Below are 13,782 nucleotides of genomic sequence, written 5' to 3' on the forward strand. Positions count from 1 at the left end.
TCCAATGTAAAGCCTTTTTATTGCGATCACCAGATTTATAGTATTTTGCAAAATCTTAATATAAAAAGTTTCACAGCAGCAAATAAGAACAGTCTGTAAAACACATTAAATAAAGTTCATTTACACAAGTCCTTCAAATAGATTTTATTTGGTCAAAATTTCTGATATGAAAATATTTTGTTTCACAATTTTCCACCCAGGAAACAGGATGCTTTTCCTTCTCTTTCCTTTGGCTTAACACATCTTGAAACTAAAGCTATCTCAACGCACACATAGGATACAAATGTGTAATGTTAACAACTTTTTTCCTTTTTACAGTACTGTATAGAAGTCATTAACTCAAATGGATGATTACTCAGGACATCCATTAACAGCAAATACTCCCTGATATTATGTAGGCACAGTTTACACAAAACCACTCCCTCCAGTTCAAATTCTGGAACAACAGAAGTGGTGCCAAAACACTTGACTGACTGCAGTAAACTACCTTGCTGTTTTCAGCTAGGCTGGTTTCACACAATTTCACTGGCAATGGAGAGAAAACGTGTTCATGCGAGACCAACTTTCTATAGCCAATTAGAATTTACTTACTGCTCACTTAAAGTGACTTGCATGTTAGCTTAAGGTTACCAAATATACAGACATAGAGGTGGTCAGTAATGTAGCGCCAAGGGGGCGGGCGGGCGGGCGGGCATGATACACCGAGTGTGCACCCCTGCGGGGGTGTGGTGGGGGCGTGGCAGATGGGGACGTAACAGGCGCAGGTAAGCTTATGTGACTACTAAGTGGAGCAGTGTCACTGGAGAATAAACTTGCACATTATTGTAGCTTCTCTGTGAATGTGAAACTTTGCATTCTCCAGTGAGGATAATCTCACATGAGTTCATAGTTCCAGTTGTATACTACTTGCATGAATAGGTCACTTTCATAAACAGCACTGTCTCTACCAGCTCATGGTAATATAGATAATAACCAATCACTATTATATTTACTCTGAAATGCACTGTGGAATTGCATATACCTAGTAGGCGAACTATTCATTTTTTTACTGGATTGTTTTACTAATTTTGAAAATTTAATTTGTTCCCCACCCTCCATAAACACAGGCAATAAAATACATAATTGTTGCATTGGAGGTATCATGTTTCCATGTTTCCTAATTTTTCCCTTTATACACATACCATTTCCCTTTACCCATCCCAAGTAACAGTTGCGAGAACCAACTACTACACAAATGTTTATCATTGGATAAATAATACACAATCCAATTCTTCTTTATGTCCCAAGTGGCAACGACTTGACAGCATACACTTTGATGATGAATATAATTTGATTGCATTTTATCTTTCACATCCAGGGCTCCCAGCCTTCCCAAACTCTGCCCAGGATATTTGGGTCTGTGGCTTGGTCTATAAGGCATTTCACCTGCATTTCCTCCGAAAGACCATCTTCTGCCTCTCTAGCTCGGATATTATGTTCTTTGCTTCCTCGTGCCACAGATACATAATATTTGTAGGCAGATGATTTTTCATGGCCCAGTCGAAGTTCATCACTTTAATGAAAGACATTAAGACAAATGCTGTTTATTTGAAAAAAACAACACCTGACAATTGAATGTCCAAGGCTCCTTCCAAACACTTGGGATTTTTTTTCGGGGGGGGGGGGGGCTTCCACACAACACTGTGCTACATTCTTCTTTCAAGGCTTTCTTAGCTCTCAATATGCTCTTTCCCAAACTTGCTGTAGCTCAATGTTTTTGGAAAGAATGCTGTCTAAGCATGTTATGGCATTGTCTGGAAGGAATGGTGTACGTTTTTCTGCCCTCTAAAGATCCCACCCACATGAGCACCATTGTCCCATTGCCAGTACCTTGTGGGCACCATTTTCCCACCATTTTTCTCCTGCCAAACCACCGCAGGACTTCTTGCAGGCTTATTTAAAACCAGTAATAGCACGCTCGCACTGTAATGATTTATAGCCACTTAGTCTCCATTTCAAATTTTAGTACCGCCAAATTCCTAGTTTTCATTTTTTAAAATCAAGTCTCTAGCCTTTTTGTTGCGGAGAAACAAAGGGAAAGTGCAGGTGGTTTTTGTCCAAACTGCCTGGAAAGGAAGGGTGAGGGGAAGGACAAGACATCACTGCATGGGGGAGCTTGAAATAGGTCAAACAGCAATTTCCCCACATAACAGATGAATAAAATAACAAATGAGGAGCAAACTTTCAGGGGAAATAGTACTATTTGTGCATCAACAGTGCGCTATAGCAACTGTATGAAGTATTTTTTTAAGGTAATTAGTTGCTAAATTGTTCCCTCACCTTCAGTTCCTTGTAGGTCACCTGCTTGTTCTTTTCTTTGAACGTTAAAAAAATGAAAAATGCAAAGTAGCTAAGAAACTTACCTAGTGATCAAAGCTGGATTGGAACCAGCTAATTTTCTTCTTGCAAAATTTACTTTTTGGAGGGGATACCAATTCACTTCATCCATGTTTATCTCCTTAGTCCACGTCCCGCCCTTTTTCAACTGTCTGAGTTCAAAATTCTAGGGAGAGTCACATATAAACCCCATGAACAATAATCTCATGGGCAGCCACAACATTCATCACAATATGCCTATCAGTTAACAAAATTAAGCCTAGTACAGGGTTTTGAAAGATTATATATACCCAATATTTAAAGCTGCCTATAGAAATTAGATTGATATGCATACCATATTTTTTATTATGATTAAATGTGAGTTTAAAGTGATATTCACAGTTTTACTATTTCTTAGACTTTCAATGGAAACATACATTTTACACTACTTCATTACGGGAGTAGCAATGTTGAAATAATAGGTAATAAACCACACTTTAAATATATATAAGAAAATTCTGGGTTCCCGTGAAGAGCTCCTCTGATGTTATCTTCAGAGCATGGGAACAACTGCAATGAGTGTCCTTTCCATACAACTCCAGCAGTGTCAGGTCTGGCCCTTATGGGGAAGGTCTATGCTGCAGCTTCTCTCTACCCCAGAACTGATCATTTGTCGGAAGGGTAATGCTGCAGTGGAAAGGACATGGGTGTGAACATCTTTCACATAACCCAGCTTTTCTGGCATTACCAGAGGGGCTTCGGCAGTCCCAGGCTATGGAGGTTGTACACTCCAGCGTTAAGTATTTTCCAACCACTTCTCTTGTTGTGCATATGGAGTTTAAATGGAAAAACAACATTAAAATTAGTAATATATCTATGAAATAATTAGAGGCCCAAACCCACTTCAATTCATTACACAAATATCTTTCCAAGTCGATAAACCAGGGGAGAAATTCCTCTTTGCCATTTTCCCCCATACCCTCACAAATTAAACTGAATACTTCTGCAAGTTGAGCAAAATAACAGAAAAGATCCCCCCCCTCTTCCTCTTTCAGTGTAACCCCCTGAGCCCATGAAAAACTACTACTAAGGTGGGAGACCATCAGGAACAGTACAGAATATAGGGTGGGGGGTATTTCAAGAAGGGGGATTGGTAGAATTGTTTTCAAATTTTTTTGTACTGTTACATGCTTTACTTGTAAGCAGTCTCAAGGCAACACAGAAGAGACAGCACAGAAATATCCTAAATAAATTCGTAAATAAACATAAGTCCCCCAGCAGAATAAATAGCCATACAAAAGTGTGAGGGATTTCTGCTTCTTCCCACTATTAGCTGTCCTCCACCTGTCTCAGTCTCCTGAGAGGGGCAGCTTTTAGAGGCTACTAGGCCTGAAATAGGAAAGGGAAAGCAGCAGATTCATGAGCCCCTACTTCATTCACAGAAGGGATGGATCCAACCCAGCCCAACTTTCTATTGCCCCTCATAGCCCTAAATCCCCTTGCCTTGAATGTATTTTCTTCTTGTCAAAGGCTTTCACGGCCGAAATCACTGGGGTGCTGTGTGGTTTCCGGGCTGTATGGCCGTGTTCTAGCAGCATTCTCTCCTGCATCTGTGGCTGGCATCTTCAGAGATCCTCTGAAGATGCCAGCCACAGATGCAGGCGAAACGTCAGGAGAGAATGCTGCTAGAACACGGCCATACAGCCCGGAAACCACACAGCACCCCAGTATTTTCTTCTGCTATAATTTCTCCTCCTCTCTCTCCATCAGGAATGCAAAGTCTTTCAGCCACAGGCACAATGAAATCTAAGACTGGTAAAAAGACAGTATATGCAAAGATACAAAGCAGACTAAGGGCTAAATAAAAACATTTCACATCAGCATGTAAAATCCTCTCATCTTTATATGATCCAACTGCTCTTGCTTTATGCAGATAAACCAGGACTGACAACAAGACAACCTACTTTCCAATCTAAGGAAGGCTCCTTCACAAATACATCCATCGTATTAATGAGAAGGTCTGGGTGTACACGGTAGGCTTTTAAGGAATGCACCATCACACTGAAAATAAGGCCGGTTTCCTTCATTGGCAACATCAAATTAATGAACTGGCGAGTCAAACGGAAGGGCATCAACTCTGGCACTAATAGAAACTATGCAAGGAAAATTTAAAATAAATTTAAAATGAAAGCCATAAAGAAATATGCAACACAACAGCTTATTGGCCTATTTTTCCCTGTCCCTCAGAAGAACATCAACAGTCTGAATTCAAGGGAACATTGAAGGAATATTGCTAGATAATTGACATAGCTATGTGCTTATTCAGTTTTCCCTATCCCACTATTCACTGCAGAACATTTAAATCTGGCTTGCTTCACACATCTTAAAATGATATTCCATTCTGTTGTTAACAACTGTCATGGATTAAAGACAAACTGTTTATCTGGGGCTGCCAACTCCGGACTCCCCCAACCCTCACAACAGCACACATTCGAGTAGGTCCAAGAACCACATACTCAGCCCAATGGAAGGAGGCAGTAGAGATCTGATGGAAGGGTCTAGGAAGGGTCTGACCATGGGGGCGGGTCCGGGGTCTGAAGCTACAAAAGTCTCAAAGGTCCAGGGAGGAGAAGGCTGGTTGGCAGCTTCCCACTGTCAGGTCAGTCAGCATCTAATGCTGGGTCACTGGGGCGACATCCAGGTAAGAGCCTATCTGAGGCCCAGTGACAAACCTGCAGGAGCAGTGGGGATACCGTAGATGGGACAACCGGCACTGCTGGACACGACACTGTTATTCTCACCAATTTGGTTTTTAGTTGATCGTTTAGTTTGCTTCAGCGATACCGTTTATTAATGTTTGATTGATGTATACAACCATCATAAATTTCCATGCAAAAGTATGATTGTAAGGGTTTTTAAAATTTTGCACTTTTACTAATAAGATTCTGTTTTGCTAACAGCAGGAATATTCCAGACGAGCAGATAAAATATGAATTTTAAATATTTTACTCTGAACGCTAGACCAGCAAAAAGGGATCCAAAAAATGAACCATGAAGAATTTTGAGAGATCAGTAAACAAGGACATTACTGACTATAAAATCTAAACTTCTAATCAGCAGAAAATGTACAGAGGCAAGAAGAATACCTGTGTAGCTGAACCAAATGCATGTCCAAAGTCTATTCCCACCATGCCACCGGTCTCCATGTTGACCATGAAGTTGGACAAATGTCTGTCTCCAATTCCAAGAATCCAGTGGCTGATGCACATCAATGCATGAGAACTGGCAAAATGGGATCGCAGAGACAAAAAGGCCTCAGGAGTTGCACTCATCTTAACAAAGGCTCTCCTTAAAAGAAGTTAAATGTATCTATTAGAAGCTGCACTTCAACCCTATAGTGCATAAATGTCACCCCTTCTCTCTCTCTCTCTCTCTCTCTCTCTCGCACGCACGCACGCACAAGTATAAGTGAATAGGAAGAGATTAGAATGGCAAATGATCCTCAGAACTTCAAACATGCACAAGCCAAAAACTGGGAGAATGTAAAAAGAATATATGGGAATCAGGTGGGTATAAATAATGGTGGATTCTTGGAACTGTGGTCCTTAGCCATATGAACGCTTTCATATGCAACTCATACACATAGTGATAATATTCTCTCCTATTTCAGAATCCGTTGTTTATAAAAAAACTACACTTACTTTAGCAGGTCTTCAGGCACAAGGTTTTCCCGTTGTTGGAAAGAAGTCACTGTCTCTACACGATTGGCTTTTCTGCAAGTGAACAACACATTAATCATTAGGAACATAACATAATTACGAACATAACTTTTAAAGCAAAAGAATCAATGATTAAATACAGATAATTGCTTTAAGTCTTAGTGTATAACTATCCCCAATACCCTTTGAAATGCCTCTTTGTTTTCACTCCATGTCTATCTTTAGATTTCCTTGAGGCAGAGGCCTGGGGTTTTTTTTGCTTATGCTGTAAAGCACCATGATGGTGCTGCATAAAGAATGAAGATCTTGTTCTTATTCATTGCATAATATTGACATTAAATTAAACGGCAGAGAGAATAACACAGTTTGCAATTCCCTTCTTCCCACAGAGGTAGCTTGCCATTGCCTACTGCTGCATAGCAGCCCTGGAGGTCCTTGGTGGTCTCCCATCCAAATACAAACTACAGCTGACCCTGCTTGTCTTCTGAAATCTCAAACAGATCAGGTTAGGTTGGGCTACCCAGGGCAGAGCTTACTTCAGTAGCTTAGATTTATTTAGCAACCCTTCTTCCCTCATGGCTTAAAAATCTCCAGAAATTCTCCATCTCTACTCTCGACCCGCATGTTCAAGACCACTGATGTAGTAAACCATCCTCTACTCCATTATGAGTAGCTTTCTGTTCTTTAAGAAACTTTATTCTTTGCCTTCAACACTGTATCACTCATATCAAGATACTTCAGCACAATCAAATGTTTTCAAGTTCTTTTCAACACCTCTTGCACTCCACCTCTTCTGATGGAGTCTGGAGATGAACCAACTTCAATATGTCAAGGCTGAATGTGGTGTAGTGGGAAAGAAGCAAACCTCAATGAGTTAAGATGCCAACATAGGGTTGCAAACAGGCCTAAAGAGAGATTACCTGTCGCTTTAATAGATGCTTATTATGTGAAAAGGGACAGCTGAAGTTTTTCAGGGCATGAAGGTAAGTTATACCACCTGGTAAATGACTCATTACACCTCGATTAAAAGGACAGAACATTTAATCTCCAGGCAGTTGTCAACCCTAAGTGAAAAAAATGGAGCGTGTTGAAGGCTTCTGTACGAAGCAGGAGAAAGGACCATACAGACTTCACAACTACCGGTAGCAAGTTCTGTCTTCTCTGGTTGGTTTATCATAGGATTTTTTAATTATTCTGATAAAAGAAGATTTTCTTATCAAGCTTCCTGAGAAATTCTTGTGACTTGCAAGAGTTGCTTTTGAACTTGACTGGCTTCTGCGGCTCAGTCCAAAGGAGGGAGGGGAGAGGAGAGACAAGCCTTCAGTGCTGAACTGCTGACAGTTCAAAAAGTTGTTCCAGGTGACAACGCATTTGCTGTGGCTCTAAGCCAGAAGGCAACAACTCAATCAGAATCTCTCTGGTACCAGGAAAGAAAGTTGCTGCCCTGTAGTTGAAACAGGCAGGAGAAATCTTTTCTGGGCAGCTGACAAGTGATTCTGGCTTGAAAAATCACGTCCCTTCACAGCCACAGTAGTTGCGCCTTTCTTTAGAATCATGTATTTCAGCCACTTCTTCCCCTTATTGTTGCCAGTTGTCAACTGACAGGAATATACTATGATTATATGCAATGGATATCAAATTATTTACAGCTCCAGGAGATTCAGATCTAAGAAGACATCACCAGAGTAACAACATAGAATGTCATCCCAGATTAATATCTGCACTTATTATGCTTTTTTCTTTTCAAAAACAAAATAAAAACCAAGCTTTCACGGCCGGAATCACTGGGGTGCTGTGTGGTTTCTGGGCTGTATGGCTGTGTTCTAGTAGCATTTTCTCCTGACGTTTCGCCTGCATCTGTGACTGAGATCCTCTGAAGATGCCAGCCACAGATGCAAGCAAAATGTCAGAAAATAAAAAAACAGTAACACAAAAATCATACTGTCTCCCTTACCTCTTCTACGAGAGTAGAAATTGCTAGGAAAGAGAACAACAACAAAAAACCTGTGCTGAATTCTGATATAAGATAGTGGCCCTTTCCGCACGGGCGCAAGCGGGGGTGCGTCGGCATAAACAATGCCGACACCCCCCCCCCCCCGGGACCATTCACACGGACGGTCCTGGTAGAGGTGCAGGCGGTGGCACAGCCTTCGCACAGGCTGCGCCATCCCTGAACGCTGTACTTCGTCTCCTAGCTTCCGATGCATCGCAGAGGCCAGGGGACATCCCCCCCTCAGGCTGGAGCGGAGGGTCTGGAGTCACAGTCTGTGATGCGCTGGAAGCCAGGCAACGAGGTACAGCGTTCAGGGATGGTGGTGGTGGTGGTGGTGGGGAAATGGCGCCTTCCAGCCACTGCTGTTCTCAAGGCAGTGGTTGGAAGACGCTGCTTCTGAAAAACCTCGCTCAGGGAGCGAGGTTCAGAAGCAGTGTCTTCGCGCCGCTTGGGGGTGGCGAGGCTGGCGCTGCTGCAATACAGCAGTGGCAGCTGTGCGAACCCCTCCCCAGGGACGGCGTTTTTGCCGTTCCTGAGGCGCTCTATTCCGCCTGTGCGGAAAAAGCCAGTGTGGGATGACGTGCTGGAAGCAAAGTTAATTTTTCACTTAATGAAATGTGACAAGTTACAATCTGATACCTTCAATGAAAAAAAACAGTATTCTTGTTCAGTGTTATCAAAAGATCTGATGTTGTCCAACATGCATCAAAAATAATTTTTTGGCAGATACTCTTACAAGTTAATTCAGACTTTTCAAGTGCTTTAAAAATAGTGTTGTGCTTAGTTTTGTACACTGTATGATTTACTTTTCTTTTTTTGCTGTTATGGTGACCCCATAGAGTTTTCAAGGCAAGAGATGTTCAGAGGTGGCTTGCATTGCCTACCTCTGCATAGCAACCCTAGAGTTCTTTGGTGATCTCCCATCCAATTGGAAACTAGAGCTGACCCTGCTTACCCTCTGAAAATTTGATGAGATGAGGCTATACCCTTTTCAAAATACAGTGCAGTCGTGTGTCCTTCGGCGGAAGTTGGAGGAGCAACAGCACAGTAAAGAGGTCCAATTCTCCAGCAGCATTTTACAGTCTTATTTAAGCGCTGCTGATGTCAAAACCATTATTATTTACACTGGGAAACAGAGTGCTTTGATAACATAGCATATATATTCCCCTGGATGCCTTTTTGGAAAGTTGCACCCACCACCAATAAGCATCCAAGGAATATAAATGCTATTTTATCAAAGTGCTCTGTTTCCTGGTGCAGATAATGGTTTCAATGGCAGCAGTGCTTAAATAAGACTGTAAAATGCTGCCAGAGCATTGGAAGGTGAGAAGGCAGGCACTAGGACCTCACAGAGCAGCACAACACAAGAAGATGTGGCAGATTACTGCACACATCTTCTGTCATCTTAATCCTGAAAAGGGTATAGCCTGTGCTATCCAGGTCAGGGTTTACTTAGGTTGTTTAGATTTACTTAGCACATTGAATATTTTTGTTTGTTGGTCTTTGTGTAAAACTTTACTTGTGAAAAATGATCTTAATTATTTATTTTTTTGGGGGGGGAGGGCTTGCCTTTGTATTGCATGGAAAATTCCTAATAAATATTCTAGCGGTATAGTAACCATTATACACGAATAACATTTAAATCTAAAACTTACTTGTAAATAGTTGGATAGTTTGCAAGTCCTGCATTCTTGTCCCCTATCTTGCCAAGCCATTCACTGTAATCAACGCGAGGACTTCTGGAGCTGTACAAAGAGGCAAAAAAAGGCAACAATTCTCAAGCAGTTTTCTACATTATCTGCAAAGAGCATGATCTCATAGAGCTTCCACAAAAGCCTCTGTGTCACAATCCTGGCATTCATTGAAGATCTCCCATCCAAATACTTACCAGATTCGATCCTATTTACCTTCTGAGATTTGACAAGATTAAGCTAGGTTGGACTACCCAGGTCTAGGCCAAACGTGTTATACTGTATGTTTAATATGGAGAAGAACTAAGGAACAGGAACAGGCCCTGAAATATGGGCATGAACGATTTCCTTAAGTTCAGCATTCACAGAAGGCTATGATTGTATAATGCCTGTTAATAAAATCAGGGCTACTTTCAGCCTTGCCATATTCGCGATTGAACAAATCCTCTCATGATAGAAAATGGCTCAGAGTTGGCTTTCATAGCATAATGGCTTTGGAGAGACCCTCCTTGTCCCTAATCAGGAAATTACAGCCCACTTCAACTGATAAGTTTACAATGCTGAGCATGCAACTGCTCTCCATTCTGACTGAAGTTCACTTCCTGCATATTTAAACTAAAATCAAAAACCCTTGCTTGTAAAAATCCATCTGCTGATAAGAAAATGGTGATGATGAAGCCACAGACGATAGCAAGCCCTTTGTTTAGATAAGCAGGCAGAAATGTGGGTTAAAGGTAAAATGGCGCACTTTATACAAACAACTGACAATTATTAATCTAGAGAAGGAAGTACTTTGACTTCTGCAGATTAATGCAAATTGTTCCTCTGGATATTGCTACATTAAGTAATCATAGCTGACTGTCACAGTTCTTAACATATCTCTAAAGAATGTCAATAACCAGCCAGAAATACAGTTTAAATAAATGTCTTAATTACCTGTTATAATCATTTTTTTCCTGCTCAGACATATTTTTTAGAAGAAATTCCTTTAATGTACAGGTATTCTCAAGCCATTCAATCAGTCCTAGCCTGGAAGAAAACATATCCAAGGCAGAGAGGTGATAGGCAGAAAACAAAAGATAGAACATGATAGGCTTGACAATGGCATTAGCTATGGGTTATCTGAACCACTGTATCCTCTCTGGGTCTGCCATAAGAACTTCCAATCGTACGTGCCTTACAAGTTCTGTGCTGGAAACTCAATTCCCAGGCACACAGGAGCCCAATCCTTATCAGGACAACAGCACACAAGCAGAGGGCAGCTTAAGCCTGTCCATGAAGTTTTCCCAAACAAAAGCCCTCAGAAAGTTGTTGTTTGCCCCATTGGAGAAACCTGCATGTAGCCATTAATAGATGCAGGTTTCCCCAGCTGAGCAGGTCAGGAAACGGTAAGTGTGTATATATGTGTGCGAGAAGAAGGCTTAAATTCCCAATGAGGGTCCTTGGTGCTGAGAATTGAGTACCATGCACAGAAAATAACGAGAAAGCCTAATAAAAAAATCCTTGTGGTACAGTAGGGGTGGCTGAGAGGATAATGTAACGTAAGGTTTGCCCCCAAAAGGATAAAAAAATATAACGGAGGACAGGCTGGGAAATAACAGGTTTAGATTTTTTTTGATATCCTGGTCAATCATATTAAAATACCAACAGGAATGTTACAAATGATGAGGAAGCAAAATGTAATTAAGAACTAAGGCCTGAAATAGCAATCCCTGTTTTATTCAAGAAATGAATGATAGCTTGGGGTTATGTAACTGTCCAACTACCACATGATGCACCAACTCAGTATTGTGAGGGAATCCAGGCACTGAATATTCCTTTGCATATGTGGTGCACAGATTTTTTTTTAAAATGTAGATATGGACAGATTATGTGGGCAGTGGTCAGGACTGGTTCAGAAGTCATTCAAGGAACTGGCACCTCTTTCTTCGGACATCTATCTCAAAGCTTTAAAACCATCATTCATAAGAAATTCAAACTTTGCGCTGAAATGAAACTTTTTGTCTAGGAAGACAAAACAATATTTCTGTAATCGTTTAAGCAGCTCTACGTTATATCTTTACTGAATATTAACAATTTTACCTCTGTTTTTACCAACTTTTCATTTAATGAGGGCACAAAGTGGCTTCCAACATTCTCCCCTTCTTCACTTTATCTTCACAGCAATCCTGTGAGGTAGGTTAGGCTGAGAGAGTGTGATTGGCCCAGTAAGCTTCCATGGCAGAGTAAGAATTTGTCCCTTGTATCCCAGGTCCTAGTCTGACAAACTAGCTACTACACCATGCCAGCTCTCAATTCAATCAATTATCCCATCTTTCTTCAGAGGATCTTGAGGCAGACTACATGGTTTGCCATTTTACCCTCACAACAATGACATTAGGTTTAGAGGATGGCTTGTCCAAGATGACCTGCTATGCTAGGGATCTGAACCCAGATCTTCTCAGCCCTCCTGCTCAAATACTCCAACCACTATTTGTCCTGCTAATTCTCTAATATTTCCCTTACTAGTTCAGCAACACAAGTCGGCATATATGTGCTAAATAAAAGAGCAGCAAGCACCTACCTAGTGGTCATTGGTATAACTTGGTACGTTTTTAGCTGCAGGTCTCTTTGGCTGCAGGCAGCATCCTGTGACAGGACAGTGTTCATGACATCAAAGAGCTGCTCAATACGCTGGTCTTGCCTCAGGTCTTCTCCTCCTTTCACAAGAAAAGGATATTCCCGCTCATCACTGCCTCTGATAGTTATACGCTTTGGTTTCCGGATGGATAACATTACTTTTATCTAGGATGATACAGAGAAAAAAAAGAAAAACTCAGCTTGGACACAGAAAAGACAAGAAAATATTTTAGTACAGGAATTAGCCTACATTTTTATGTGGACAGAAAAGAACAATCTGAATAATTTTACAAAATATTAAAGTCTGCTTATGAGCACCAGACAAGGTTACAAAATATTTTCATGCCGAGGATATTGTGTTATGATTATGTGAACATGATTAGACAGATCCTTTCTTAGTGCAGAAGAGGGAAGTTGGAATTTAAAAAATGTTAACTTAACAGTTTGCTGGCATACAACATTAAGCAATCCATATACTTAGTACAGTAATATATTAACACACCCTTTCATCGAAGCCTGAGATTTTTGCATGGTACTCTGGCAATGGCTTTCCTTTACCATCATACTGACCTGAGAGAGAAAAAAGTCATTGTTAAATTGTGGTGTCTCAGAATGCTTATTTGATTAAGAAACTATGAATGTAATATTTTGTTGCTTTGATTAAACAATCGCAAGTGAATATTCTCAAAACAAAACTCTAGTAGAAAGCTCCACTGATGAAGAATCTTTTCTTTCATTTTACTGCTGTTGAGGAAGGTTCCAGGAGCAATGGATGCAGGTTCCATACTGTGAGGTAAATTGCTTGATGAAGACATTCCTCACATTGCTCCAAGTTTTACAGCTAAGTGTAACCTGTTCCCTCCTCACAGGGTTACTGACACAGTTAAGGTAGTGGCAGCCATACATCAAACAGCTTCCTACAAAGGGGCATACCATACTTGAAAGGAAGATAAATCTCCCCAAATGTTTTACACCCCTCCAACATTATTACTGAACATAACTGTAATGTTTATTTGAATATAAGAATCATAGAATCATAGAGTTGGAAGAGACCCCAAAAGCCATCAAGTCCAACACCCTCCACCTTGACCAGTAATGTGAAACAGTTTGCCTTTCTATCCATCATATGGTCTACCCAGATGAGTCAAGTAGAAATACATTAATGATTTTAGGGCACTTCTGGTGTCTATGTATGCTGGTTTGTGAGCCTGTGGGTCTGTCTGTTATGTGCTGCATTCATAGCATCATAGAGTTGGAAGAGACCTCAAGGGCCATCAAGTCAAACCCCCTGCAATGCAGGAACACACAATCAAGCACTTCTGACAGATTACCATCAAGCCTCTCTTTTAAAACCTCCAAAGAAGGAGACTCCACCACACATTCCACTGTCGAGCAGCCCTTACTG

At 41.0% G+C, this 13,782-nt stretch overlaps 1 protein-coding gene across 2 annotated transcripts in view; it reads right to left on the bottom strand.

Moving 5' to 3' along the window:
* Positions 1-13,782, bottom strand: part of PRKDC (protein kinase, DNA-activated, catalytic subunit) — a 98,330-nt gene continuing 84,548 nt past the window's right edge. For both annotated transcript variants that reach the window (XM_048507588.1, XM_048507586.1), the window contains exons 78-86: positions 12,880-12,947; positions 12,322-12,542; positions 10,695-10,787; positions 9,723-9,812; positions 6,057-6,128; positions 5,502-5,703; positions 4,320-4,508; positions 2,403-2,542; positions 1-1,552 (exon numbers count right to left, since the gene is read on the bottom strand). In XM_048507588.1, the coding sequence (XP_048363545.1) occupies positions 1,348-1,552; positions 2,403-2,542; positions 4,320-4,508; positions 5,502-5,703; positions 6,057-6,128; positions 9,723-9,812; positions 10,695-10,787; positions 12,322-12,542; positions 12,880-12,947 (1,280 nt within the window). In that variant the 3' untranslated portion in view covers positions 1-1,347. The remainder of the gene's footprint in view (positions 1,553-2,402; positions 2,543-4,319; positions 4,509-5,501; positions 5,704-6,056; positions 6,129-9,722; positions 9,813-10,694; positions 10,788-12,321; positions 12,543-12,879; positions 12,948-13,782) is intronic.

This window comes from Sphaerodactylus townsendi, linkage group LG09 (genome assembly GCF_021028975.2).
Source record: "Sphaerodactylus townsendi isolate TG3544 linkage group LG09, MPM_Stown_v2.3, whole genome shotgun sequence".
Classification (NCBI taxonomy): domain Eukaryota; kingdom Metazoa; phylum Chordata; class Lepidosauria; order Squamata; family Sphaerodactylidae; genus Sphaerodactylus; species Sphaerodactylus townsendi.